Genomic DNA, 22,501 nt, shown 5'->3' with positions numbered 1-22,501 from the left:
TGACAGCAAACGGCTGCCGGCGGCTCTGAGAAAGCGCGCAGCGCGGGGCCGTCGTGCAGAGGACAGAGGCAAGGGCTATGAGCTTGAACGTGATTGGGTCATAAGGCTTTGCCACGCGGCTAGATTGAGGGTGACAAGGCAGATAGGGGTGAGGTGCGAGCACGGAGGTGGCGCGATGTCGCCTCTAGCACCTGTGCGTGGCTCCCACACCATGCAGTTTGTGCGCTTGTCCAGCGCCGGCTGCCCCGCCAGTCTTCTTGCTTGAAACCCACAAGTGACGACATGACAAAGCACAGCCCGAATTGTCCGTTGAAATTTCAGCACTTCAAACAAAGGTAAAGGGATTGGCCAACCCACGCTCAGATCTAAGTATACTTGAATCCCGCTGGTCTTGGTCACGCAGATGAACAGAGGCAGCTGCCACGGCTGAGAGCAATTGCAGAAAACAATCCAAGCAGCCGCGCGCCTGGGCTCCCGCAAGACCACGAAAAAGCAAAGATGGCCTTCACCCGCACGCTCAGGAGGAGGGCGCCGCAGCCGCTGGCGTCGCCAGCACACAGCCACGCTCTTTTCGGATGGGCAGTGGTGCAGAGTGTCCCCTCAGTGCAAAGGGGAGGCTGGGCCTCAGCCCTTTGCGAACGAAATCGCCGACTTTGGCGATCGCAATAGACATGTATGTGTATGCGACGCCTGCTCCGGGCACCGCAGGCGAGCAAGCAGATATAGGGCTGAGCCCTTACACCTGCCTGATGTGCTCACACGCACAGCGACCTGCGACCAGTTTCCCGTCCAGCTCCGCCAAAATAGTCGCCGGTCGCTGTGCATGCGCATCCAACCCTGGCCACCAGCCGCCCGAGCAGAGAGCGCAGCGGACGGCGCCGCGGAGGCCAGGCCAGATCGGCGGCGCGTACGTCCAGACGTATAGCTGTGGCACTCGCAGCACAGCCAGGTCCCTTTGGACAGTTGTGCCTGGCCCCTCAGAACAGGTAGTCCCCAAAGGAGAGGCAGAGGAAGCTGAAGACCATGATCCACGTGAAGCTGGCGAGAAGCCACAGCCGCCACCAGCACGCCGCAAACGTCATGCCCTGCAGGAGGGAGGGTGTTGTGCGGCACGCTTCAAGCATGGACGCGAGGTTCGGCGCCTTGATCTTCAACGTTCAATCACCACTTCGCCAAGCACTGCCTGCCGCACTGCAGCCTTCCCACGCAGCCCGATGCCAGCAGGCGCCAGTGCCCGAATACGTCTTGATCAAGCTTTCCTCCCCATGCTTGCCAGACCATCCCTCCCTGCCCCTCATCATGCTGCGCCCTCAACCAGCAACTTATCAGCCGCCCATGTCGTCGGACCCCACCAGGTAGTACACGGCTATGACCAGGTCCAGGGTGTAGGGCTTGTGGTACGCGCGGCCGCCCATCTTGCCCTTGCCAAACTTCTTGGTCACCTGGGGAAGAAAGTTGTTTGAGAAGGCTCTGCATGCGTCAGCAGTAGCAGCATGAACAAGCAGACCAGCCAGACGCAAGCATGCGGCCGCGTTCAGTGCCGCTGCAGTCCAAGCAGCGGTTGCATCCGGGGCGCTGAAGGCTGCACAAAATGACGCCTGAGAGTGAGCAGCGCCGTGCCTCTGGCTTGGATGGCCAAGGCCTGATCACCTTCCAGCCCTTGGTCTTTTCGCTGCCGATGAGGCCGCTGCCCATGGCGTACACCCGGAAGTAGCCAATACCCTGAGGCCGGCAGCAGTTGGGCCAGGATTGACAGGTGCATATGGCAGGCGCACAAGCATTGCTGTGACCAGGATGGCACACGGCCACCTTCAGTCTGGTCAAGCTGTGCAATGCCATGTGTGCTGCCTTGTGTGCCGTTTTGGTGACATCTCACTGGCAGCAGCAGTAGCAGCAGCAGCAGCAGCGGCAGCACCACCAGCAGCAGCAGCGGCAGCAGCAGCAGCGGCGGCGGCAGCCACGACAATGATAGTGGCAGCAGCAGTGTCGGCGTGACGCTCACGGTTTGAAACAGGAAATACGGCCAGAACAGCGGCCCCACCAGCCACCAGAACACCAGCGCCGACGTGTTGCCGCTGATGAGGAAGGCGTAGTTGGGCCAGTCCCAACGCCAGGGGTCCAGCCAGATCACGATGGCGGGGCACATCAGGGACACGATCGTCAGGAAGGCCGTGTAGATGAACCTGCGGGTTTGCGGGGGTGAGCACAGGCAGCGCTTGGAATGGTCACTTGCCCCTTGGCCTGGTGATTCCACTCCACTTCTTGCCCTGCTGAGTCCACAACACAACAACCTAGTCAGCCGACTTGCGGATTGCCCTCCGACACAAATATACCTAGAACCTGGCCCCTTTGCTGGCCCCTGCCGATGGTCCGAACAAATACCTGAAGAAGAAGTAGCTGCATGAAAGGCGGTCAAAGAAGTTGACCTTGTCTGTCGTCCATATTGTGGCCAGCATCTGCTTCAGCACCACCATGGGGCCGCTGTTCCAGCGGAACTGCTGCGTCTTGTACGCACTCAGCGTTGGCGGCAGCTCGTTGGGGCAGTGCACCCAGTCCAAGTACCTGGGTGCGGTGTTTGGGCCGCAGGGCCGACCAAAAACTCCATCCTGAAGCCACCCAGGGGCATGTTCCATTGACGCAAGTGCCGCTAGTACGGCACGCCTGGGTGCACAAGCAAACATTAGACCCTCCGAGGTAGGAGCAGCCACCATTAGGTCAAACTGTGCATTCAAATGCCCCAGGACGCCCCTTTCTCCACACCTGAACTTCCAGCCCTGCACGTATGCACGTATGGACAGGTCCATGTCCTCCACAGTGCTGTCCATGTTCCAGCCCCCCGCCCCCTCCAGCGCCGTCCGCCGCCACACGCCACCCGTGCCGTTGAAGCCGAAGAAGGTGCACATGAAGGAGCGCGCGCGCTGCTCCACGGCGAAGTGGTAGTTGAGGCTCACCCTCTGGGCCCTGCATTGGTTTGAAGGAGAGGAAGGGTGCGGTAACAGAGCGAGTCAGTACAGAGCTTTGCCTTCACAACAGCGCCTTGCCATTGTGCTTGTGAGTCACAACTTCAATGGTAACATAGCAACTGTTTGCACATCAGAAAAACCAACGACTCAGATAACAAACCCAGAAAATAGACGAATATCAAGATGAAATCCCTTTCCGCAGCAGCACACCAGCACAGCAGGTTGTCATATCCGTTGGTGAACGTCCACCGCGTCTGCACAAACGCCAGGCGCGGGTCCTCCGCCATGTGCCAGACCGTCTGGAACAGGAAGTCGCGCGGCATCTCAAAGTCGGCGTCAAACACCGCCACATACTCCCAAGGCAGGTCCTGCAGCGAGGCGGGGGTGGCTTTCAGCACAGCGTTGACAATGATACAGCCCGTTGTGAGAGATCAGGGGCGCTGTTGAAGCAACATGCAATCTTGGATAGCTATGATCTTGGTCACAGGCCTTGCAGTAATGAGCGTCTATTGCTGCTATGCGTGGAGCCATCGTGGTTGGCGTTCACAGACCTGCACCGCCCGCATGCCGTTGACCATGTTTCCCGCTTTGTAGCCGATGTTGGCGGGGCGACGGACCACCACGCACGCGTGGCCGGCGGCAGCCATGTCGGCGACCTTGGCGTCGATGCGGCGCTTGATGTCGTCTCGCGTTGAGTCGTCGCACACCTGCAGTGCAGGTTTGCAGGAGGCTCGCAGCTGAGCAGGTTTGACGCCTGTAAAGCAGGCGTGCTATGGCAGATCGCTTGTTACATACAGCATGACCGCAAGCAGCACTGCCGGGTAGATTCCTGACGGCTAGGTCTACTGAAATTTGAGCAATCTCCCCACACCCAGAGCCATCTGAGCTGGCAGGGAAGCCTCCAACGCCGCCCCGCAGGCCCTTGGCAAGCTCACCTGGATGACCAACCGGTCCCTCGGCCACTCCATGCGGCACGCCCGCTCGATCACCACCTCGCAGTGCGCCTCCTCATTGTACATCGGCAGCTGCACAAGCACGAGCGGGTAGCCGTTGGGCAGCTGCTCGTAGCGCGACACCAAGCTCTGAGGCAGCAGCATCGTCGCCTCCACCGCTTGGTGCACGGCTTTCACGCCGCAGCAGGTTCCGGCCGACACACGGCGGCCCAGCGCCTTGTTCGCCGCTGCTGCGGCTGCGAGCGACTGCTTGGTGCGCGGGGTTGCGCTGCTAGCGCTCGCGCTGCCAGAGCTGTGTGCGCCGGCCGCAGGACTGCTGCCCGAGTCTGCGGCACCCCCAGTGCCGCTGTTGCTGTTGGTGCGCAGGCGTAGGTTGGGACCTGTGAGCGTTGCCATGATGGAACGCTGATGAAGCCCATGCTGCTGTTGCTGCTGTTGTTGCTGCTGCTGCTGTTGCTGCTGCTCCAGCAATTCCTGCTGCTGCTGCTGCTGCTCCTGCTGCTCCTGCTGCTGCTGGATTCCTGCGGCAGCATCCAAGCTGCCGCCATGGTGGGCCGCTAGGCTCGCAGCTGCAGCCGCCCCGGGTGTGAGAGGCGATCCCGGGCGTCGCGGGGTGGTGCTGCTGCTTGGGCTGCTGCACGCGCTGCTGCGCGTGTTTTGGTCGCTTAGGGTGGCGGCCGCCGCCGTCCACGCACCTCTGCCGGCAAACACGTGCACTCCTCGTCTCTGCCCATGCTTCTGTGCTGCACCGCTGCCGGCGCCGCCGCCGTCCGCCGCCTCGCCTGTCCCCGACTTTGACCCTACACTCTGCGGTGGGCACACAAGCTGGGACGGGTGTCTTCGCTCATACGCCGGGTGGCCCGGCACAGGTGCCAGCCACTCCCAGGTCGCAGCGACCACAGCGATCAGGGTATAAACAATGACGTCCAGCTGGTATATCAAGAAGGCGCCAGCAAACGCCAGGTACCAGATCATTGCTGCCGCCGCCGCTATGGGCGTGGCGCCAGCGGCTGTGACGCCGTCTTGCCGCTCCTGCTCGTCAGGCGCTGCTGCGTGACGGCGGCCGTCGCCCCCTCTGCCAAAGGTCCCGGCGCAGCCGTTTGTCGCTTGCAGGCGGTGTGGCCGCCACTGATGATCGTATAAAGGAGTTCAAAACTCTATGGTGCCCCCGCCTGCAATTGACGACGGGGCACAGCAGGGCACAGACTGCAGTCGGTACTGCGTGCAGCGCGTGGAGCAGCCCAGGTTGCGTGGCCGCGGCATGGCCTTGGACCCGACCCGGGGCTCTCTAGTTTGCAGTTTGGATGATTCAAGTTCCTTCAATGACATCACAAAGCAAGGCAGCGTCGCGTGCAGTGATCGGAGCAGCGGGCGGCATTTCAAACCGCTTCACCTGAGCAACAGCCCACAGGGACCTTATATACCCATATATACGTTCGTCTTGGGTATCACGCGATCCCTATGCCTCCGCATGCAAGAATTTCGCGGTGTTTGGCCGGTGTGCATCACCACTGGCAAGCGAACGGGCCGTAATGCTTGTAAAGATGTTAGATAGCACCCGCTTGGTGTAATGTTGTTCTGCATACCACAGAAAACCGTCGTGCACTTGCTGCCAAGCGGCTGTTTGTGCCGCTGCTTATCCCGCGGCATCGAGATGACGGCAGGCGCCTTTCAATCGCAATAGGTTGATGTAGCAGCAGCCGAGCACGTGGAGCATCGGCACAGGCGCAAGAGGGCGCACGAGCGTCAGCCGCTGCTTGCGCCCATCGCCGCCGCTCGTGCGCAGCCATGGTGTACGTGGAGGTTGACGACGGGCCCGTGCGGCTGCCAGGTGTGTACCACAGCTGGCACCCCACGGTGTGTGTGGCGATCAGTCCCAGCATTGGACTCTCACAGCATGCAGCTGGGCGCCGCAGCGACGCCCGCCTCCTACTCACCCTTGCCCCGCATGCGCCCGACAACCGCAGGCTGCGCACCCCTGTACCATATGCCCCAGACTAAATGGACCCCGAAGCTGTTCTGGCAGATGGCGGCATACGTAACGTGGATAGTCAGCAGCATGGTCATCGGCGGCCTGATGCCCTTCCTGCTAGATGCGCGCGCCGCGCGCCAGGTGGAGGAGGCGTGGCAGGCCAACGTCGCATCGCTGCCGGCCTCCAACTACACCTTCTGCCCAAAGAAGGCCGTCTATAATTACAGTGCGCGGCACGGCAGTGCTGGCTTGCGGCGCCATGCGGTATGACGGCCAGGCAGCGGCAGCTGTGCAGCTGATTTAATCGGCCCTGCCAGCGTGATCAATCCACGACAATCCAGACTCAAGGACTCCGCTTGTGCCTGCCACAACCCATCAGTGCCTCTGGCGCGCGGCTACCCAGCGCCGCCCCTGGCTGTCAACGGCAGCGACCTGGTGGACACGTGGAGCTGGAGGAAGGTCACCCTGAGGGGCGTCAACTGGTTTGGCTTCAACAACGAGGTGTGGTCTGGACGCTGCCATGAGCGCGAAAGACTCCTCAACCCCATTGCAAACAGCCAAGCGAATAGCCCATGAAACACATCCGATGATGGCTATTGCAGCCGTTTTGGGCTCAAGATGCAGTGGTGACTGCCACTTTGATAGGAGTTCACCTGTGTCGAGCCGCCCGACTCTCGTTTCACGAGCGCCTCCCCGCCCTACCCCCTCCACACACGCAGGGCGGCATGGTGGACGGCCTGTGGGTGGGCGGAACCCGCGGTGACACCGACTTTCACGCCCTGGCTTACCAGATCAAGCTCCTCGGCTTCAACGCTGTCCGGCTGCCTTTCACTTTCTCCCAGCTCAAGCTGCCCGGCAAGCGGCAGGCGATGGAGTGCGCGGCGAGCACGAAGAGCGCGTGGGCCAGGCGCGCGACCGACCCGACCCTCAGCCCCAAGCCGGAGTACTCGGTCGCGCCCGACCCGCCCCTGTTCATGGAGGTGGCCGAGTGGGACAGGGACATGTGCAACACGTATGTGCCATCGAATGAGACGGCGCTGGCGGGGGAGCGGCTGCTGTGGGCGGTGCAGTACTTCATAGCCTCTGGCTTCTACGTGGTGGTGAGCAACCACGGGCAGCAGGCGTGGGTGTTTGCACTTAGCCGGGAATGCTGGCAATTGCCAGTGTTGGCACCCAGCCGACCTGATGGTGACTTGGCTTCATTCAGACGCCCGTGGCATGCATTCCGTATTACTCCTCGCAACCACCAAGAAATCCAGCTTGTCATGTCAAAGGTGCATCACACAACCGACCAATCCACTGAAAGACAGCTGCAAAACCCCACACAGGCCAACCCATCTTCAACCCACCTTCAACCCCACTTGTTGCTTGCAGCTGGACTACCATCCCCTGCCCTCTGACCCCCTGCCTGCCGACCCAAAGAAGTTTGCCTACGCCTGGCTCAACACCTGGGCAAGCATCACCTGCCTGCCCAACTTTGCGCCAGACATCCGTGGCCGCGTGCTGCTTGACTTGCTGAACGAGCCGGATACGACGCTCAGGGGGCGCGGCGTTCACTGGCAGCGGTGAGTCCCTGGCGTATTTTGGGCGGGGGTGTCCGTGAAATGACTGACTCAGACGTCTGACGGCAGTGTCACCAGGTTAGTGTTAGGGTAGCATTGTTGAGGCCAGCCGCATGGTTGTTGTGGCCACTGAGCGTGCCAGTGGGTGCTAGTTCATTTCTGCAACCATGCGGCTTTCAGCTTGGCTGGAAGCATCTGGAGCATGGCACGCCCATCGTTGCGACTCGACCCTCTCGGCACTTTCACAGAGCTGGCGACACACCAGGGCTCGACGAGCTCTACCTGACCACCATGGACGCAATTGAGGCGCTGACCCCTGGAGACGCGCTGTTCATGGTGCAGGGCAGCACGGCAACTGGGGCCGAGGCGGAGGGCGGCATGAGGAACGTCAACGGTTTCAACCTCAGCACCGGTGCGGCACATGCGTGCAAGGACAACGCCACGGCTTCAGCTCGCTTCTTGTGCGAACCAAGCCGTCTGAAACACTGCCTGTCCCACGACCCATCCACAACAAAACATTGCCAGACTGCCCCCTCAACTCTCCTCTGCCGTGTGTCAACCCGCCCGCAGGCGACGGATTTGTGACAGATGCTGCCACCATATCCGCCAACGGCCTCTCCGACCCCAGCCCATTTCTCAACGAGCTGCTGCTCCGCGCCTACTCCACGCGCACCCTGCTGGCGCCCCACCTCTACCCGGCAAGCATCTCGACCCGCCTGGTGGGCGCGGTGCCTGCTGGAGGAAAGGAATTATTCGACAAGCTGGCGGCCAGCTGGGGGCGGCTGGCGCGGGTGGGCTACTGCTTGGGGCCGCGCTGCCAGCGGTTCCCTGTCATCATCGGTGAGCAGGGATACGCGGCTGGGGTGAGGCGGGGGTGGGACTGGTCATGCCTAGCCCCATAATCCTGCTGCAGCCACTCAGCAGTACCCTGATATTTCCTGAGATGCAGCGCCTCAAATTAATATGCAGCATCAAGCTGCCGTTACAGTACTGGCTGACCGTTGGATTTGCCGCAGCCTCTCACGCAGCGCTGCGTTGTTGCGCATGCTTTGCACCTTGTCAGGGGAGATGGGGAGCGAGCTGGCGACCAAGGACGACCTCAAGTACTACGTCGATGCGGCGTCCTTTGCGACGGCTCAGGGAGACCTGGCACAGCAGACAGCGCCGGTGGCCGGGTGGTTCTGGTGGTCATTCAATGCCAACAGCATGGGTGAGCCGCATGAGCACGGCCTTGGCTGGATGCCATTGAGACTGGCCGGTTTGTGACGCTGGTCCTTTCAATCTGCTGCAGCACTGTGATGCCGCTGAAGTGCTGCTTGCTGCAGCCAAGCTGCCCACCCCCACCTTGGACGACCAAAAAATCTTGGCAACCTCGACAGCAACATCTCTGACGTCCACTTCCCCGCAGACACTGGCGGCCTGGTTGCCAAATCGGGTCACTCTTACAACTGGGTCAAGCTGCGCCTGCTCGCCTCCTCTTTTGGCCTCAAGCCGTGGTTCAACGACCCCCAGGCCTTCGTCGCCGACCAAGCAGCCTCACAGGCGGAGGCAAAGAGCATCCAGGATGCTCAAGCAAGCGCGGCGCTCGCGGCGGCGCAGCGCAAGGCAAAGGAGGAGGCCGTCGCGGATGTGTCAGCGGATGGTGGTGCAGTGCCTCGCGTGTCGAGCATATCAGACATCATCATTCAGTATAAGCCCTTGATGCAGGCGGCCCTTGCGGCAACAATGGCAACCAACACCACCGCCATGACGGGGACGGCCCGGCCCGCAATTGTGGCACCAGCCGCAGGCACGACGGTGGCAGCGCTGGCCACAGGGGCGGCAGGGACGGCAGGGACGGCAAGGACGGCAGGGACGGCGGGGACGGCAGAGACTGAAGGGACGACGGGGACGGCAGGGACTGCAGGGACTGCGATCACAACGACTGCTGTTGAAGACTCTGCACCTGTGGGGGCGGTGACGCTGGCAGCGGTGGCGGCAACGCCAGTGCCCGAGGCGACAAGGGCCAGTGCGACGACCCCAGTTGCAGCTCCCGCAGTTGCCCCGATTGCCGCTTCACCCATACCCACCTCGGCTGGAAGTTTCGCCAGCCCGTATGTCGGCGCCGCCTCTCCTGTGGACGTTCTGGTCGCCGCTCTGGTTGCAGCGCCAGAGGCCGTGGCCGCGGCTGCTGCGCCATCAGACGTGGCTGCGGCTGCTGCGCCATTAGACGCTGCTGCGGCTGCTGCGCCAACAGCCGCGTCTGCGACTGCTACGCCTAAAGCTACGGCCCCAGAAGCCCTTGAGGCAACTCAGGACTCTGCAAACGTGGCAGGCGCCACTGCCTCAGTCACTGTGGGCATTTCGCCTACTGCTCCTGATACGGCCGCAGCCCTGCCCATCGCAGACGCAGCGCCTGCCTTCGTTGGCGAGGCATCTGCTTCTGAACGGATTCAGGTCGCTGGCGTGGCTGCTGAGCAGAAATAGGGGTGGAGGCAACGGCTGCGCTACCTGCACACTGAGAATATGTTGAGTCTGACATGTATGATGCAATTCTTTGTATCTATGCCCGCTTGCGTGCTTCTGTTTGGTGCAGGTGTAAGACTTGGCAATCAGGGTGTGGTGCACTCGCAGCAGCATTTTGCAGGATCAGCATCAACAAAACCAGGAAGATGGTGCCACAGGATGCAATAGCGGTAGCGTGACCCCCTCAGCACCGCATGCGCAGCGGTTGGCTGCTAAGGGTGCGCACACCGCCATCCCAAGGATGCAGCTCCTCGTTGCGCAACTGCCAGTGCAAGAGCACTGCATCCTACAGGGAATGCGCTTCCTGAAAGCTTGTGGCCTCTCAATTAATACATTTTGAATCTTTTGTGGTGCTGCAGCACCGACCAAACAAAATCTATTTGCTGTGAACCTCGATTTCTCCGCGTGATTGTTGTCGGGCGGGGTGGCCGCCAAGGTCTACGAAATTTTGCTGTCTCGGCTACGATGAGGATGCGTGAACTTCTGTTTGCCTTCTTATTGCTGGCAGGTGTGGGCTCGCGGGGTACTGGGGGAAGGTAGCGAGGCGCCCAAACGCAGCCGGCGTTTCATGATTTCAGGGCAGGCCTTGCAGGTCGACAGCCATCCAACGCATTGCAGCCTCTTTGAATTGGAGTGCGCCTCTGCACGGCCGCCACTACGTGTTGCAGGCGCGCTGCTGCGGTCAGCGCACGCAGCGCCGGCTGCCGCGGAGGAGGACAACCCGCTGCCGTGCGAGTGCACAGACGTGGACGCGCGCGAGGCCTTCATCTTGCCGGCCAAATTCACTTGCTGGTGAGGCGCTGAGAGAATGACTTCACCCATGAGTACCCGTAATCGATGGTGCAGCTCCCTTCTCCTCAGGCGTATGGATCCAATCTTTGCGCAAAGGCTCATTGGGCGCCACACAGTTGAGCAGCTGCTGGCAGCCCCCAGATCTGTTGCTTGGTTTGCATCTTGGAGAGTGCTGTCCGCTCCCTCCAACAGGGAACAGTACAAGTTTGGGCAGTGCAGCCAAGGCTTTATGAACATGGTGGGTGGAGGGTCATCGTTTGCAGCAGACTTTGGGCATGCACATGTCACAGCAGCTCGTTGATGTGACCTGACTTTGAATGTGAACAACTGGAAAAGATGCAGCACAGATTCACCGAGCCACGCTCAACAGTCATTTTTCACCTTGATCTCCCACTGCTTGCGGCTCCTGCGCTTGATGCTGCATGTGCAACAACCGCTGCCGATTGGGCCCGCTGCAGACTATTCTCGAGGTGAGAGGCCGTTTTTTTTGGGGGGGGGGGGGCGGGGGAGGGCGCAGGTTGAGTGCTGCAAGCACGCAGGAGTAAGTAGAATTTTTAGGCCAAATTGCTGCTAACTTGCCACCAATGCGCCTGATCTCTTTTGGACATGGCTCATATACGAATCGCACGACTACACCCCAGATCCCTGAGGGCTACTGCCAGATCACTTGTGGCCGCTGCGACTGCTGCCCAAGCCTTCTGAACGCCAGCGTGGCCGCAGGCCTGACTGAATTTGTTTGGGCCATGAACCTTTCATCGTCGGCCAATCGGTCCGAGGACCTGAGTCAACCCGGGCTGATGATGACTCTGCTCGCGCCGGATGACTACGCCATGAGGGACCTGTTTTCCAAGCTGGGTGCGCAGGGTGGAGTGGGGGGCCGGGGGAAGGAGTGACTGGGTGGAGTTGTGTGACGCACGTGTCAAGCCAATGACCAGCTTGGCCTGATTTCTTGGCCAATCTTCCCAAAAGTGGTATCACTGTAACTCTGCTGGTGCAGACCAAGTAACATGCAGCTGGCCAGCTTCAGGCGGACTTCACACCCTGCTACTCCTTGCACAAACGCGCGCACGCTGAACACACAAACACACACACACACACGCACGCACGCACGCACGCACGCACGCACGCGCGCGCACACACACACACACACACACACACACACACATACACACATACACACACAGGCGGCAAGGACCGGATACTGTCAGACTCGGCCGTGCGCGACAAGCTGGGTGCCATCATGGACACCCACCTGCTGCCGCCCCTCAACGCGACCCGCGCCGTCTGGACGACGCCCTTCTTCGTCCAGGGCGCCAAGATGCGCAGCCTGGGGGCGACCGGGGACAACCTGGAAGTCGTGGGGGTGGATTCATCGACGGGGGACATCGAGATCAGGGCGCCGGGCTCCAGCGCGAAGATCAGGCAGAAAGACATCTACGCATGCAAGGTGACACATACGATGTGGCGGCCATGAAATGGGGTACATGGGGCAGCCGTTGGGTGCATGGGAATCGGTTGCAAGCGCAGGGGCGGTTGCAGCCTTAGGCACATTCGTTCGTGCAACGCGAGGCCTGTGGTCTCTCCACATTGTCGCTCTTTGCCCCGAAGCTACGTTGCTGATGCACGCACCTGCCCCTCTTCCACGACATGCATTGCGCCTCAGGGCTTCATCAACGTGATGAATTGGTACCTGCTGCCAACCAACAATGAGTTCTAGGGCGGGCTGCCAGGAAGTACCCCCCCCAAAGGGGTCTGTGGTGTTTTGCTGCTTTGACAACACTGCGCAGGGCGCGTGCCAGGCTTTCTACTGCTGTCACCAGCAGGATGTTGTGCATTCTGCCGGTGGTCCGAGGTGGCTTGATCATGCTTTTGGGAGTAGGATTGCTACAACACGCCGTCGTCGGCCGATTCTGACTGTGATTATTGTCGGTTACCAGTTGTACATAAAAGGCTGTGAGTCCTGTAGCAGCTTGGCAAGCAACTCTGTGCAGTAAAGGTTGATGCGCACGCACGTGTTTAGCAACGTAATGTAACCTCGCCAGTGGGGGTACATGAACAGTTGAAAGTGTGGCAACTCAGGTCAAGCAGTTGACACGTGGAAGGACTTGCGCTACAACACTGTCATCAATGTTCCGGAATGTCCGAGAAGCTGGGTGCCAACTGCGGGCCGCTCCAGCCCCGTCACATCAGGGATCTAGCCGGACCCACCGCCCTCAGCAGGCGGACCCCCAAGCCTCGCAAACAGCCCCCCACCCCCGCTCTCCGCCGCGGCGCCGCCATCCGAGGCAGCAGCAGCGGCCGCCACGCACGCCGGCCGGACGTCGCGGGGCCAGGGCACCTGCCCCAGCCGCGCCGCCAGGGCCTGGTACGGCGCCGACCGCTGCTCGTTCGTCAGCGCGCTCGCGCCGCTGGTCGACGTCAGCACCCACACCTCCGTCGACGCGGGCAGCGGCCATCCGCGCGGCAGCCGCGCCTGCGGGCCGAGGTCCACCGTCGCGGCCTTCTTGGGGCTGCCGCCGCCGCCGCCGCGGCCGCCCTGCCGCGGGCCGCTGCCCTGGGGCCTCGCCAGGGCGGGCCCCTGCCCGCCTGGCGCCACGGTGACCCACGTGCGCTGGGACGGCGGCAGGGCGGAGGGGTCTGCGTTGAGGAGCTCCAGGTACTGCCGCTTTCCAGAGAACGCCACGATGCAGGGGGCGCCGCAGCTGCCGCACACGCAGCCTGGGAGGGGCGGGCGGACATGGAGGCGCGGGCGGTTTGGGCTGCTGCTGCGCCGTCTGCGCCCGGTTTCATACGATCCAGCACAGCGAATGCGGCGGCAAGGGACCCCGAAAGTGGAGCAGGGAATGCGAGGGTGCAGGCGGCGCCGCCCTGGGCAGCGCACCAATGCTTTCAGAGGCTCGCCGCATGTGCTGTGAGAGCCGCGAGTAGAAGCTGGGCAGCCACGCTGATGTGATCAGGTCGGAGGAAAATTGGGAGCTGCGGGAGGGTGTGGAAGAGGGCCAGGGATGTCTAGTTCGAGTTGGATGGTGGAGGATGTCGGGACAGGTGGGCAAACATGTGAAGCCGAGGGTAGGAAGCGCATGGCTGGCCAACACGTGGCTGGAAAAAGCGGCCCGTGCGACGGCACGTGGCTGCGTGCATGGGTGCCACCAAAATGTCCGGCTGGTGTTGGCCACAGCGCCTGCTCCCTTCAGTCTGCGAAAAGAAGCCTCACCAGTCACTCAGGCGGCCCCCTGCCGTCCCTCCGCCCACCTGTCCGTTCCGGGGGTCCCCGTCCCTACGTCAGTAAACCCCACCCCCGCCCGCGCCGGCATGACGTCATCATCCTGGGCGCCCCTGATGCCCTTGGGGGCGATACCCGTGCTGAGGGTGGCATGCGAAGGATTAAGTATGGATCGAGGGGAGGGAAGGGAAGTCGTCATATTGTAATCTGGTGGAACACAGTTTGTTCTGCTGGCATGCTGTGCAACACGGATGCAGGCTGTGCAGGCGCACGGCGCCCTTGTATGTGCTGCAAAGCGCGCCCCGCTGAAGCACCCCGTTGCCGCTTTGCCGCGCACTGCAACCCAGCTCGCCTGATGAGGAGGGGCCACATCCTGTTGCTTGGGTTTGAGTAAAAGTGCCCGGACGCCCACGCATGAGCGCTGGGATTGTGGCCCACTGTGTGGTGGGTGGTGGTTGATCACAGACAACTGCCTCGCATCAGTTTGGAACATTTCTATGATGGTTTTTCGCGCGTACGACCGTTTTTGAGCGCCGGGAGGGGGCAGGGGTCTAGTCAGCACAGGGCACAGCCGTCGTCTCCCAGATTGTCATGTCCCAGACTGCTGCATCCAAGGCAGGCACCGCGATATTCAGGAGGATATTTGCTGGTGCACGCGGCAGCTCACCAATTATGAGCCGCAGGGGCTGGTCTCCCAGCTTCTCAGGGACTCCACCGGGCGGAAGCTGCCCGGGCGGCAGCGCAGCCGGCGACGGCCGCTGCTGTACAGGGGTGGCTTTGTTGGCGCCACCGGAAGGGGTGGAGGAGGCCGCGCCGCTGCCGCGCCGCTTGGCCGTCCCTAAGCTTTGCGTGGCCCCGCTGGCCTCGGCTGCATGGCGCTTCTGGCCGGCGACGGCCGCATCGATGCTGCGCTTTGGTGGTGTGGCAACACGAGCGCCCGGTTCGGAGACTGGCTCTGTTTCTGGTCCCACCTGCGCTGCCTGCGCAGCTGCTATCCCTGCTTGCTTTGTCGGCGACGGTTTTGAGGGGCTGGCCCTGGCCGACGCGAAGCGGAACTCCTGTTGTGTTTGAAGGACACGAGGGGCGTCGGCGGTGATTGCAGTGAGCGCGCCGGCAGCAGAGGTGGCGACAGTCCATGCTGGCCGTTCACAGCGAGGGCTTGGCCACCTGCGGATCAACACGGACCTCAAAGAGGTTCATGTGTACTACTGATGTGCCGAGTGCGATTGTGACAGCTCGCATTCATTCGGCACAAGTCGCCTGGCACGATCTGCGTTTGCCCCTCTGCGAGGTATGGCGCTTATGGGTGTGAAGAGTAGCCATGCATAATCTGGATTGAGCCCAGGGGTCTCTGCCACCTGCCGACACTCGAGTGACGGGTGCGGTCACCTTGGATCTTTGACGCCGCACTTGGGGACACCCATCACTCTCCGACGATCTTCTTCCCCTGACCGCACAAACGTACCAGACCCAGCCTCCAGAATTGGCATATTACAGCAACTCTTGCAGTGCAGTGGCCTGTCAGCAGATCGTTGTGCCTCTACTTCGCTTCGCAACCAGCAGGTCTTCCAAGCGCCCCACAAGTCAACGAGACGCCAAAGCCGCGATGTGCATGCGGCAAGGGGCTGAGCACCATGAACAGGCACAAGCCTCCACATCCAGCCACATTATCAATCCAACCCCAAAGAACAACGCGAACACTTGAGCTGCAGCTCAATATCTGGCCAGTAACTCCTCCACTCATGTGCAGACACACCTACACAATGCCCAGCATGCGCGTGCGCTCGGAACACACGCACGCACTCTGTACCAACACAGGATTCGCGTGGACTGCCGAGTATCTCTTTGGCCCGACGCCTCTGGCTCCCTAGCCTTTGATCCACACGCGTGGCAGCATGCTTGCCGCCCACATGACAGGCGTAATGTCAGAGTCCCTGTAGTAATTGGTTAGGGCGGCCACTCAAAGCACTGCCAGGGTTTTTCTAGGTGCAAATCTCAACAAAGAATGAAGAGCCACTGAGCGTAACATCAACAACAGTCTGGATTTGGTTCGCCACGATTGTGCGTGCGAAGGCGGCTACCACGGGTGTGCTTGCTGGGGGGGCTCGCCTGTCGGTCATGGCGCCGCGCCAGGTCTGGTGCAGCTCTGCCACCCGTCCCGCCCAAAGCTTGGCAGAAGGTAGCTCTGGCACGCGGCTGATGAGTGCCTGCGGGTCAGCAGCAGGAGGTTTTGCTCCCGTGTGATGCACTTTCACAGGGGCAGTCACAAACAGGATTGCAGCCTCATTGGTAAGCACGCGCGTGCTCACGCACAAGCGAACCCGCACAAATGCGTGAGGGTATCCTCAATGCAGAGGGTGCGTCAAGAGACTTGGTGCACAGGCCTGGCGCTCGAACTCACAGCTTCCATCCTTGGCAGCCTCAAAACCACCCCGCCCTCCGCATATGCACCTGCCCTTGCAGCAGCACACGCTGCAACCCGCAGCCCGCGCCGTCCCGACCCCCACCTGCACCCCGAGTGTCGCCCCCAGCTCCCTGAAGCCCAGCCGCCGCGACAGCGGCTGCGAAAAGTACCCCTCGCCCCACAGCCCCTCCAGCCCCTCCAGCGCGCGCGCCGCCACGTGGTCACACGCGCTTGACAGGTCCAAGTCAAGCTCCCGCCCCGGGCCCCTGCCGCGCAACACGCCCCCGCCGCCGCACTCTGGCGCCGCCGCGTGCGTGTGCGTATGCGTGTGCGGGTGCCCCGCATCGCCGCTGGCGAACCAGTGGGCCAGCCACAGGGCCTCTCCGAGGTCTAGGGGGTCGTCAGACTTGAAGCCCCGCCACCAGTGCGCGACCAGTGCCGCGGCCACGACGATCTGGCCGTCGAGCCGCGGCGCGCCGCCGCGCTCGTCGCCGAGCGCGCGGCCCGCGGCGGCCTCCAGCAGCTGGAAGGTGACCAGGCTGTCGAGGGCGTCGAGCATGCCGCTGCTGGACACGAGGGGGCGGGACAGGTCAATGGTCATCTTCCACGCCAGGCGGCGCGCACCGCCGGGGGCCTGCGCGGGCCGGCGCGCATGAGAGGGGCCCGCACGCGGCCAGTCAGAGGATCACGAGGTGTGCGGTGCCCGTCCAGCTGGGCCGCAAGCAGCCTGTGTTGGTGGACGCCTGCTGACCCGCAAGCCCTTGTGTCAATGCCCGCACCATCATCCCCGAAAGAAAGCAAGTCGGTTGCCGACCCAATAGGTGTGCTGAGTGGTTCAATGTCCCGCAGCGCCAATGAGCACCTTTTTGAAGCCCGCCCACCTCCAGGCACATGAACCTGTCAAACGTGGCATCAGCCAGCTCTAGCGCCCACACCAGGTACCGCCCCTCGTCCGCCGCTGCAGACAGCTGCAGGCCCCACCGTGCCATGTGCCGCCAGGAGGCGCGGGGGCGCGGGGCGAGCAGGGCATGGTGAATTGAGACAGGGCAGGTTTAGTAGGCAAGGCAGGCAGGAGCGGAGCACGAGCACCATGCACAATAACAAAAACTCTGCATACCCGGATTTGGGGCGCAGCAGGAGAGCGCAAAGACTGTAACCGCATGTAATACGTCACGGCCTGGGACGCACTCGCCTGCAGCAGTGCAAAGCACCACTTATTGAGGTAATGGAGGTACTGCCCGTCACAGTCGGGGCCTGGTTGCAAGAAGGGGCATCATGGACAGCACCAGATCTGACAAGTGGCAGCTTGGGTGAGGCGGGCACACGGCAGCAGGCCTGGCGAGGCGGGGCCGGCCAGCCTCATGGCTTCTCCCAGCCCGTAGCCGTCCAGGCGCGGACTACACACGAGTGTTCGCACACGCACACGCATGCGCACGCGCACGCACACGCACACGCACACGCACACGCGCACGCACACGCACACGCACACGCACACGCACACGCACGCACGCACGCACGCACGCACACGTGCTCACACACACATGCACATGCACAGGCGCGGCCCCATTGATCAGGGTGCCACCCAAGAAGACAGAGGCCTAGTAGCATCAAGAACCCCACCGCTCTCGTTGGGCTTGCCAATGCGCAGGCCGCCGCGTGTCGGGTGGTCGTCCGTGGCGTTGCCCAGCCTGCTCGCGCCGTTGCGCGTGAACCCGAGGGTGTTGTGCACCGCAGCTGCCAGGGTCTCCGCCTGCCGAAGGTACCTGGAGCGGGGAAGTTTGAGCGCCGACACATATGTGCCAGGTGTGTGTGTGTGTGTGTTCATATGTGTGCACTTGCATGTGTGTGTCTGTGCATGTGTGTGTGCATGTGCATGTGTGTGCATGTGTATGCGTGGGCGAAGTTGGCCTTGACCTCTTGCCTGAGATATGCGTGAGGCACGGGGCAGTGGATTCTCCCGACCATCATTGTTGGCGCTGCATGCAGGACCCAACAGATGGCCGGCCCCAATTATCCCTGCCCGTCGTGCCAGACCTCGTGCCGCCCGTGCAGTTGTCAGGGCGAATGCTGGTGCGCATCGTAGCTGTCCTCGCAGCACTCCCAGCCATCGGGCACACAGTGCAGCCCCGCGGACTAGCACACCTCACCATCCTCACCTGTTGTCCCCCGTCTCCAGGTAGAGGCTGCAGTAATTGCACACGCCAAATGCGTCCGTCCACCTGTGTCCAAGCGCAGGGTGGCGAGGGATTGGCAGCAGGCGGCACCCGCACATACACCGCCCCGCCGTCATGGAGCCTTTGAAAAGGCACCAGCCAAACCCGTGCGTGCAGGGCTTCCGATTCGGATTCACGCATTGGTTTGTGCATGTGTGTGTGTGTGTGCGTGCGTGCGTGCGTGCGTGCATGCGTGCGTGCGAGTGTGTGTGTTTGTGTGTGTGTGTGTGTGTGTGTGTGTGTGTGTGTGTGTGTGTGTGTGTGCGCGTGCGTGCGTTTGTGTGTGTGGGCGTGTGCGCAAGCATGGTGCGGCAGCTAATGTGAAAGGCATGGCTGTACTCAGTATCAGGCCGCTTGCTGCTTACAGGTAGCGGCCCTTGTGGCTGTGAGCCCTGGAAAAGTGCGCCGGCGCCCACTGCGGCCCCGTCCAAGGCCCGTACGCGCGGTCCATGGCCTCGCGGGCCGCGCCAACTGCTGCACCTTTGAATGTAGGAAAGTTCGGGTAATGACGCAACTGCAGCCTGCACGGCAGATGCAATGAGGCTGCACACACTGCATAACCCCCACATGGCGCCGCGGCGGCGCCGGTCGCGTGGTTTGCACGCCACGCTCGGGCATCTCACCCTCGACTGCGTCCATCTTTCCGATGCTGTAGCGCTTGCTAGGGCCTCGGAAAAGGAGCGCGTTGGGTAGATAGAGACGGGCGTGAGGTAAGCTGACACTGGCACTGAGCCGAACAGAGAGAAGTAGTCGCTTCGACAGCAATTGCATATGATAAGGTTGGCTGGAGATGACCCTGGCCTGGATGATCACAACACAGTGCTCCGAAACAGTTCCGGGAGATATACCTGGGCAGCAAGCCAGGTAAGGGGTCATACATTGAATGTTTTAGTGCTTTTTTCGTACTGTCGCACAGCATGGCGCACAAACAACACAGGTCGCTGTCACTGCAGTGCGCACCCGTCAGGAGACGAAGGGCTTTTGCTGATGTGTATGGCGCGTTCATACAAGCACATACTCGTGGTTATACTGACATCAATACTTTTGTATATGCACATTGCAGTCGCGAGATCACGCTTTGCTGTCACGCGTGCTCCACAGGCCATGATTCTGACGCGGGGGGCGTTGTTAGGGGCGTTGTTGGAATCTATGAAATTGAGTAGATGCAGTCATGGGAGCATGCTGGCTGTGCAGGCTGTGCGACACTTATGCAGCACGAGTGGCAGGTGCAGCAGCAGCAACAGCAGTGGTGCCTCTGCACTGGCCGCCACATCATCGGCCGGCAGCGTCGGTGGCCCCGCGACACCATGGCTCACACGGCTGTCTTCCAGGGCGGTTGTGTGCATGGAGGGCAAGGACTCGGTGCAATTTCTGCAGGTTGGGCGGGGGCCTGCAGACCAGGACAGTTGCTAGGACAGTCCACCAGCACCTGTGTGCTGCAGCGGCGCCTGTATGTGGCAGCAACAACCGTACCAGTCTGATATGATTTTACGTACCACTGACAAGTGTATGCAGGGCCCTGCAAACTGCATGCACGTATGGACACCATTGTGCGCAGGGCTTGGTCACCAACGACATGCGTCCTCTGGCACAACCTGGTGCTGGCCCAGTGTATGCGGCACTAGTGACGCCAAAGGGGAAGCTGCTGCACGACCTCTTCGTGTTCCGCGCTGACGCTGCTGGGCCGTCAGCAGCTGTAGCAGCAGCAACAGCAACCGCCGCAGCGGCTGATGGCAAATCAGCCACATCTTCGGCAGCACCTGAACGGCTGTGGCTGGACGTGGATGCGGCTGGTGCGCCCGCCGTGCTGCGGTGGCTCTCGCGGTACAAGCTGCGGCGCCCAATCACAATCGAGGACGCCAGCGGCGAACTGTCTGTTTGGGCACGCGGCGGCGGTCACGGCAGCAGTTGCGGAAGTGGTTGCGGAGACGTGCCGGAGGCCCTGCCTCAGGGGTGGTGGACCGACCCGCGCCTGCCGGGGCAGCTTGGGCACAGGGGGGTGTTCCCATTGAGCTCGGGGCCGCCAGCAGATGCGGGCGGCGGCGGCTGGCAGGAGGCAGGGGAGGCGGAGCACCGGCTGCTGCGGTATGGGCTGGGGGTCGCTGAAGGCACCGCAGAGCTGCCACCAGGTGCGCCAGGGAGCAGGGTGGTAAGGCTTTGCATTGGGTGTACACAGCCTTGCGTACACATGGCAGACGTCTGCAACGGGAGTGCGCCAATGTTTCTGCGACCCCTTCTGCACACTTGCACCATCTTGACCATGCCTCGTTTCACCTCTGCACACATTACTAGGGTTGAGGGTTTCGGGTGCCGGCTTGAAAGCCTCAATAAACACATCGCACGCACACATGCGCGCTCGCTTGCGCGTGCGCAGAGCGCTTCACCCCCCTGGAGCTAAACCTGGACCTGCTGGGGGGCGTCAGCTACACCAAGGGCTGCTACATCGGACAGGCGAGGCCCCGCCGCTGCAACCGCCGCGTGCCGGCCCTCACCAACACCCTTGGGCAAGGAGGCTGCCGTGCGACGCACCAAGGCACAACTACCTGTGCGGGTTGATGTGGTCGGGCAGTTTATCTATGACCTGGTGTTACGGCAATTATGACATCTCTGCCCCTCCTCACGCCGCGTGTTGCAGGAGCGCAACAGCTACACCCACTTTCGCGGCATCATCCGGCGGCGGCTCATGCCGGTGGTGCTGGCGCAGCCAGGTGCGCCGTGCACGCGTTGAGTCAGGGGCCCATTGTTCCACACAGCATACGGCGCTTCCACTGCCTGGGCCCTGGCGATTTGTCTGCTGAGCCACACCCAGGCGACGAGGAAATCGCGCCAAGCGATGTTTCAAGGCTGCGGGTGCCGTGCTCTCGAGTGCGCAGTGCCTCAAACCACGTCACATGCTGTGGTGCCCTGCAGGTCTGCAGCCGGGCTCTGACGTGGTGCAGGCGGGGGGCGGCTCGGCCGGCGTGCTGCTGGCAACCGAAGGGACACTCGGCCTGGCACACCTCAAGCTGGGTCCCGCCCTCGCGGCGGCGGCGGCGGGCGGCGAGGGGGCCCTGCACTTGGCAGGGGACGCGGGCGCGTGGGTGCGACCGGTGCGGCCGCAGTGGTGGCCGCCAGAGTGGGGCCATGAGGAGGCGGGCGCGGGTGCCGCCCCAAAGGCTTGACGCCACTGTAATCATCGCACATGATTCTCTGCCGAGCCTCCTGGTTCCAGTGCTTGTGTTGATGTTTTCAGCCTCGGTCAGATTTACAGAGGGTGGCTGAGTTGGGAGGGCTGTACATGTGCAGCCCAGCTGCTGGTGCGTGTTCAAACCCGATTCTCGCCAGACAAGAAAAATGCATCACAATTATGCAAGATACTTCATCAAAACAAAGTCGCAGGGGGAGCCAATCAGCTTGCATATCCAGAAAGCCCATCCCTCGCCTGCAACAGCGCCGGCTCTCCCGCCAGCCGCCCTGCGCGTGGCGGGGTCAGCGCCGCCTGGCGGGCGGCGCCCCGCTGGTCCCGAGGAAGAACCGCGTGTTGGGCCAGTCCTGCAGCAGCGGATTCCACCCGCTCAGCGTTTGCGTGCTGCGCGACAGCCCGAGCGCCTGCACAAACTGCGCCGTCGGCATGTGGCGCCAGCTCACGTCGCCGCCGCCGCCGCGCCCGACCCCGCCGCGCGCGGCGGCGGCGTCCGCGGCGCTGAGGCCGTACAGCCGCCCCAGCGCCTCGAAATCTGTCGGAAAGAATATATCCGCAGACCCCCAGGGCACGAGGGGGGTGTCGTAATCCAGGGGCACGCCCGGCGCGGCGCGGCCCGACACGAGGGGCGCGTTGAGGCCGGCCACGCGGACGTCGGGCAGCGCATCGAAGTCGGCGGCGACGAGGGTGTGGCGGGGCCGGGCGGCGTGGAGGGCGTCGAGGAGGGCGAGGG

The 22,501-nt window shown here is 62.3% G+C and overlaps 5 protein-coding genes across 5 annotated transcripts; 2 read left to right on the top strand and 3 right to left on the bottom strand.

The window, feature by feature from the left end:
• Positions 1-977: 977 nt before the first annotated feature.
• Positions 978-4,060, bottom strand: MNEG_1039 (cellulose synthase/ transferase, transferring glycosyl group; the record flags this gene model as incomplete). Its single annotated transcript, XM_014050478.1, has 9 exons — positions 978-1,085; positions 1,353-1,442; positions 1,651-1,722; positions 1,877-2,183; positions 2,383-2,562; positions 2,761-2,961; positions 3,174-3,331; positions 3,515-3,670; positions 3,899-4,060. The coding sequence occupies 9 exons, from the start codon at positions 4,058-4,060 to the stop codon at positions 978-980; spliced, it is 1,434 nt and encodes a 477-aa protein (XP_013905932.1).
• A 1,644-nt stretch (positions 4,061-5,704) lies between these two features.
• MNEG_1038 (hypothetical protein) lies at positions 5,705-12,464 on the top strand (the record flags this gene model as incomplete). The annotated part of the gene is made up of 14 exons (XM_014050477.1): positions 5,705-5,747; positions 5,884-6,114; positions 6,268-6,389; positions 6,608-6,988; positions 7,263-7,453; positions 7,699-7,862; positions 8,021-8,290; positions 8,514-8,660; positions 8,859-9,092; positions 10,624-10,747; positions 10,940-10,985; positions 11,389-11,602; positions 11,932-12,194; positions 12,411-12,464. The coding sequence occupies 14 exons, from the start codon at positions 5,705-5,707 to the stop codon at positions 12,462-12,464; spliced, it is 2,484 nt and encodes an 827-aa protein (XP_013905931.1).
• Positions 12,465-12,941: 477 nt separating this feature from the next.
• On the bottom strand, positions 12,942-13,653 carry MNEG_1037 (hypothetical protein; the record flags this gene model as incomplete). Its single annotated transcript, XM_014050476.1, has 2 exons — positions 12,942-13,465; positions 13,629-13,653. The coding sequence occupies 2 exons, from the start codon at positions 13,651-13,653 to the stop codon at positions 12,942-12,944; spliced, it is 549 nt and encodes a 182-aa protein (XP_013905930.1).
• A 1,463-nt stretch (positions 13,654-15,116) lies between these two features.
• Positions 15,117-19,226, bottom strand: MNEG_1036 (hypothetical protein; the record flags this gene model as incomplete). The annotated part of the gene is made up of 8 exons (XM_014050475.1): positions 15,117-15,137; positions 16,478-17,008; positions 17,256-17,332; positions 17,563-17,628; positions 17,995-18,137; positions 18,531-18,593; positions 18,953-19,067; positions 19,211-19,226. The coding sequence occupies 8 exons, from the start codon at positions 19,224-19,226 to the stop codon at positions 15,117-15,119; spliced, it is 1,032 nt and encodes a 343-aa protein (XP_013905929.1).
• A 1,448-nt stretch (positions 19,227-20,674) lies between these two features.
• MNEG_1035 (hypothetical protein) lies at positions 20,675-21,748 on the top strand (the record flags this gene model as incomplete). Its single annotated transcript, XM_014050474.1, has 3 exons — positions 20,675-20,716; positions 21,223-21,295; positions 21,498-21,748. 3 exons carry the CDS (start codon positions 20,675-20,677, stop codon positions 21,746-21,748), a joined length of 366 nt encoding a protein of 121 aa, XP_013905928.1.
• Positions 21,749-22,501: the final 753 nt, after the last annotated feature.

The sequence above is a fragment of the Monoraphidium neglectum genome (assembly GCF_000611645.1).
Source record: "Monoraphidium neglectum strain SAG 48.87 unplaced genomic scaffold scaffold00097, whole genome shotgun sequence".
Taxonomy (NCBI): Eukaryota; Viridiplantae; Chlorophyta; class Chlorophyceae; order Sphaeropleales; family Selenastraceae; genus Monoraphidium; species Monoraphidium neglectum.
This window is presented reverse-complemented; position numbering and strand designations above follow the sequence as displayed.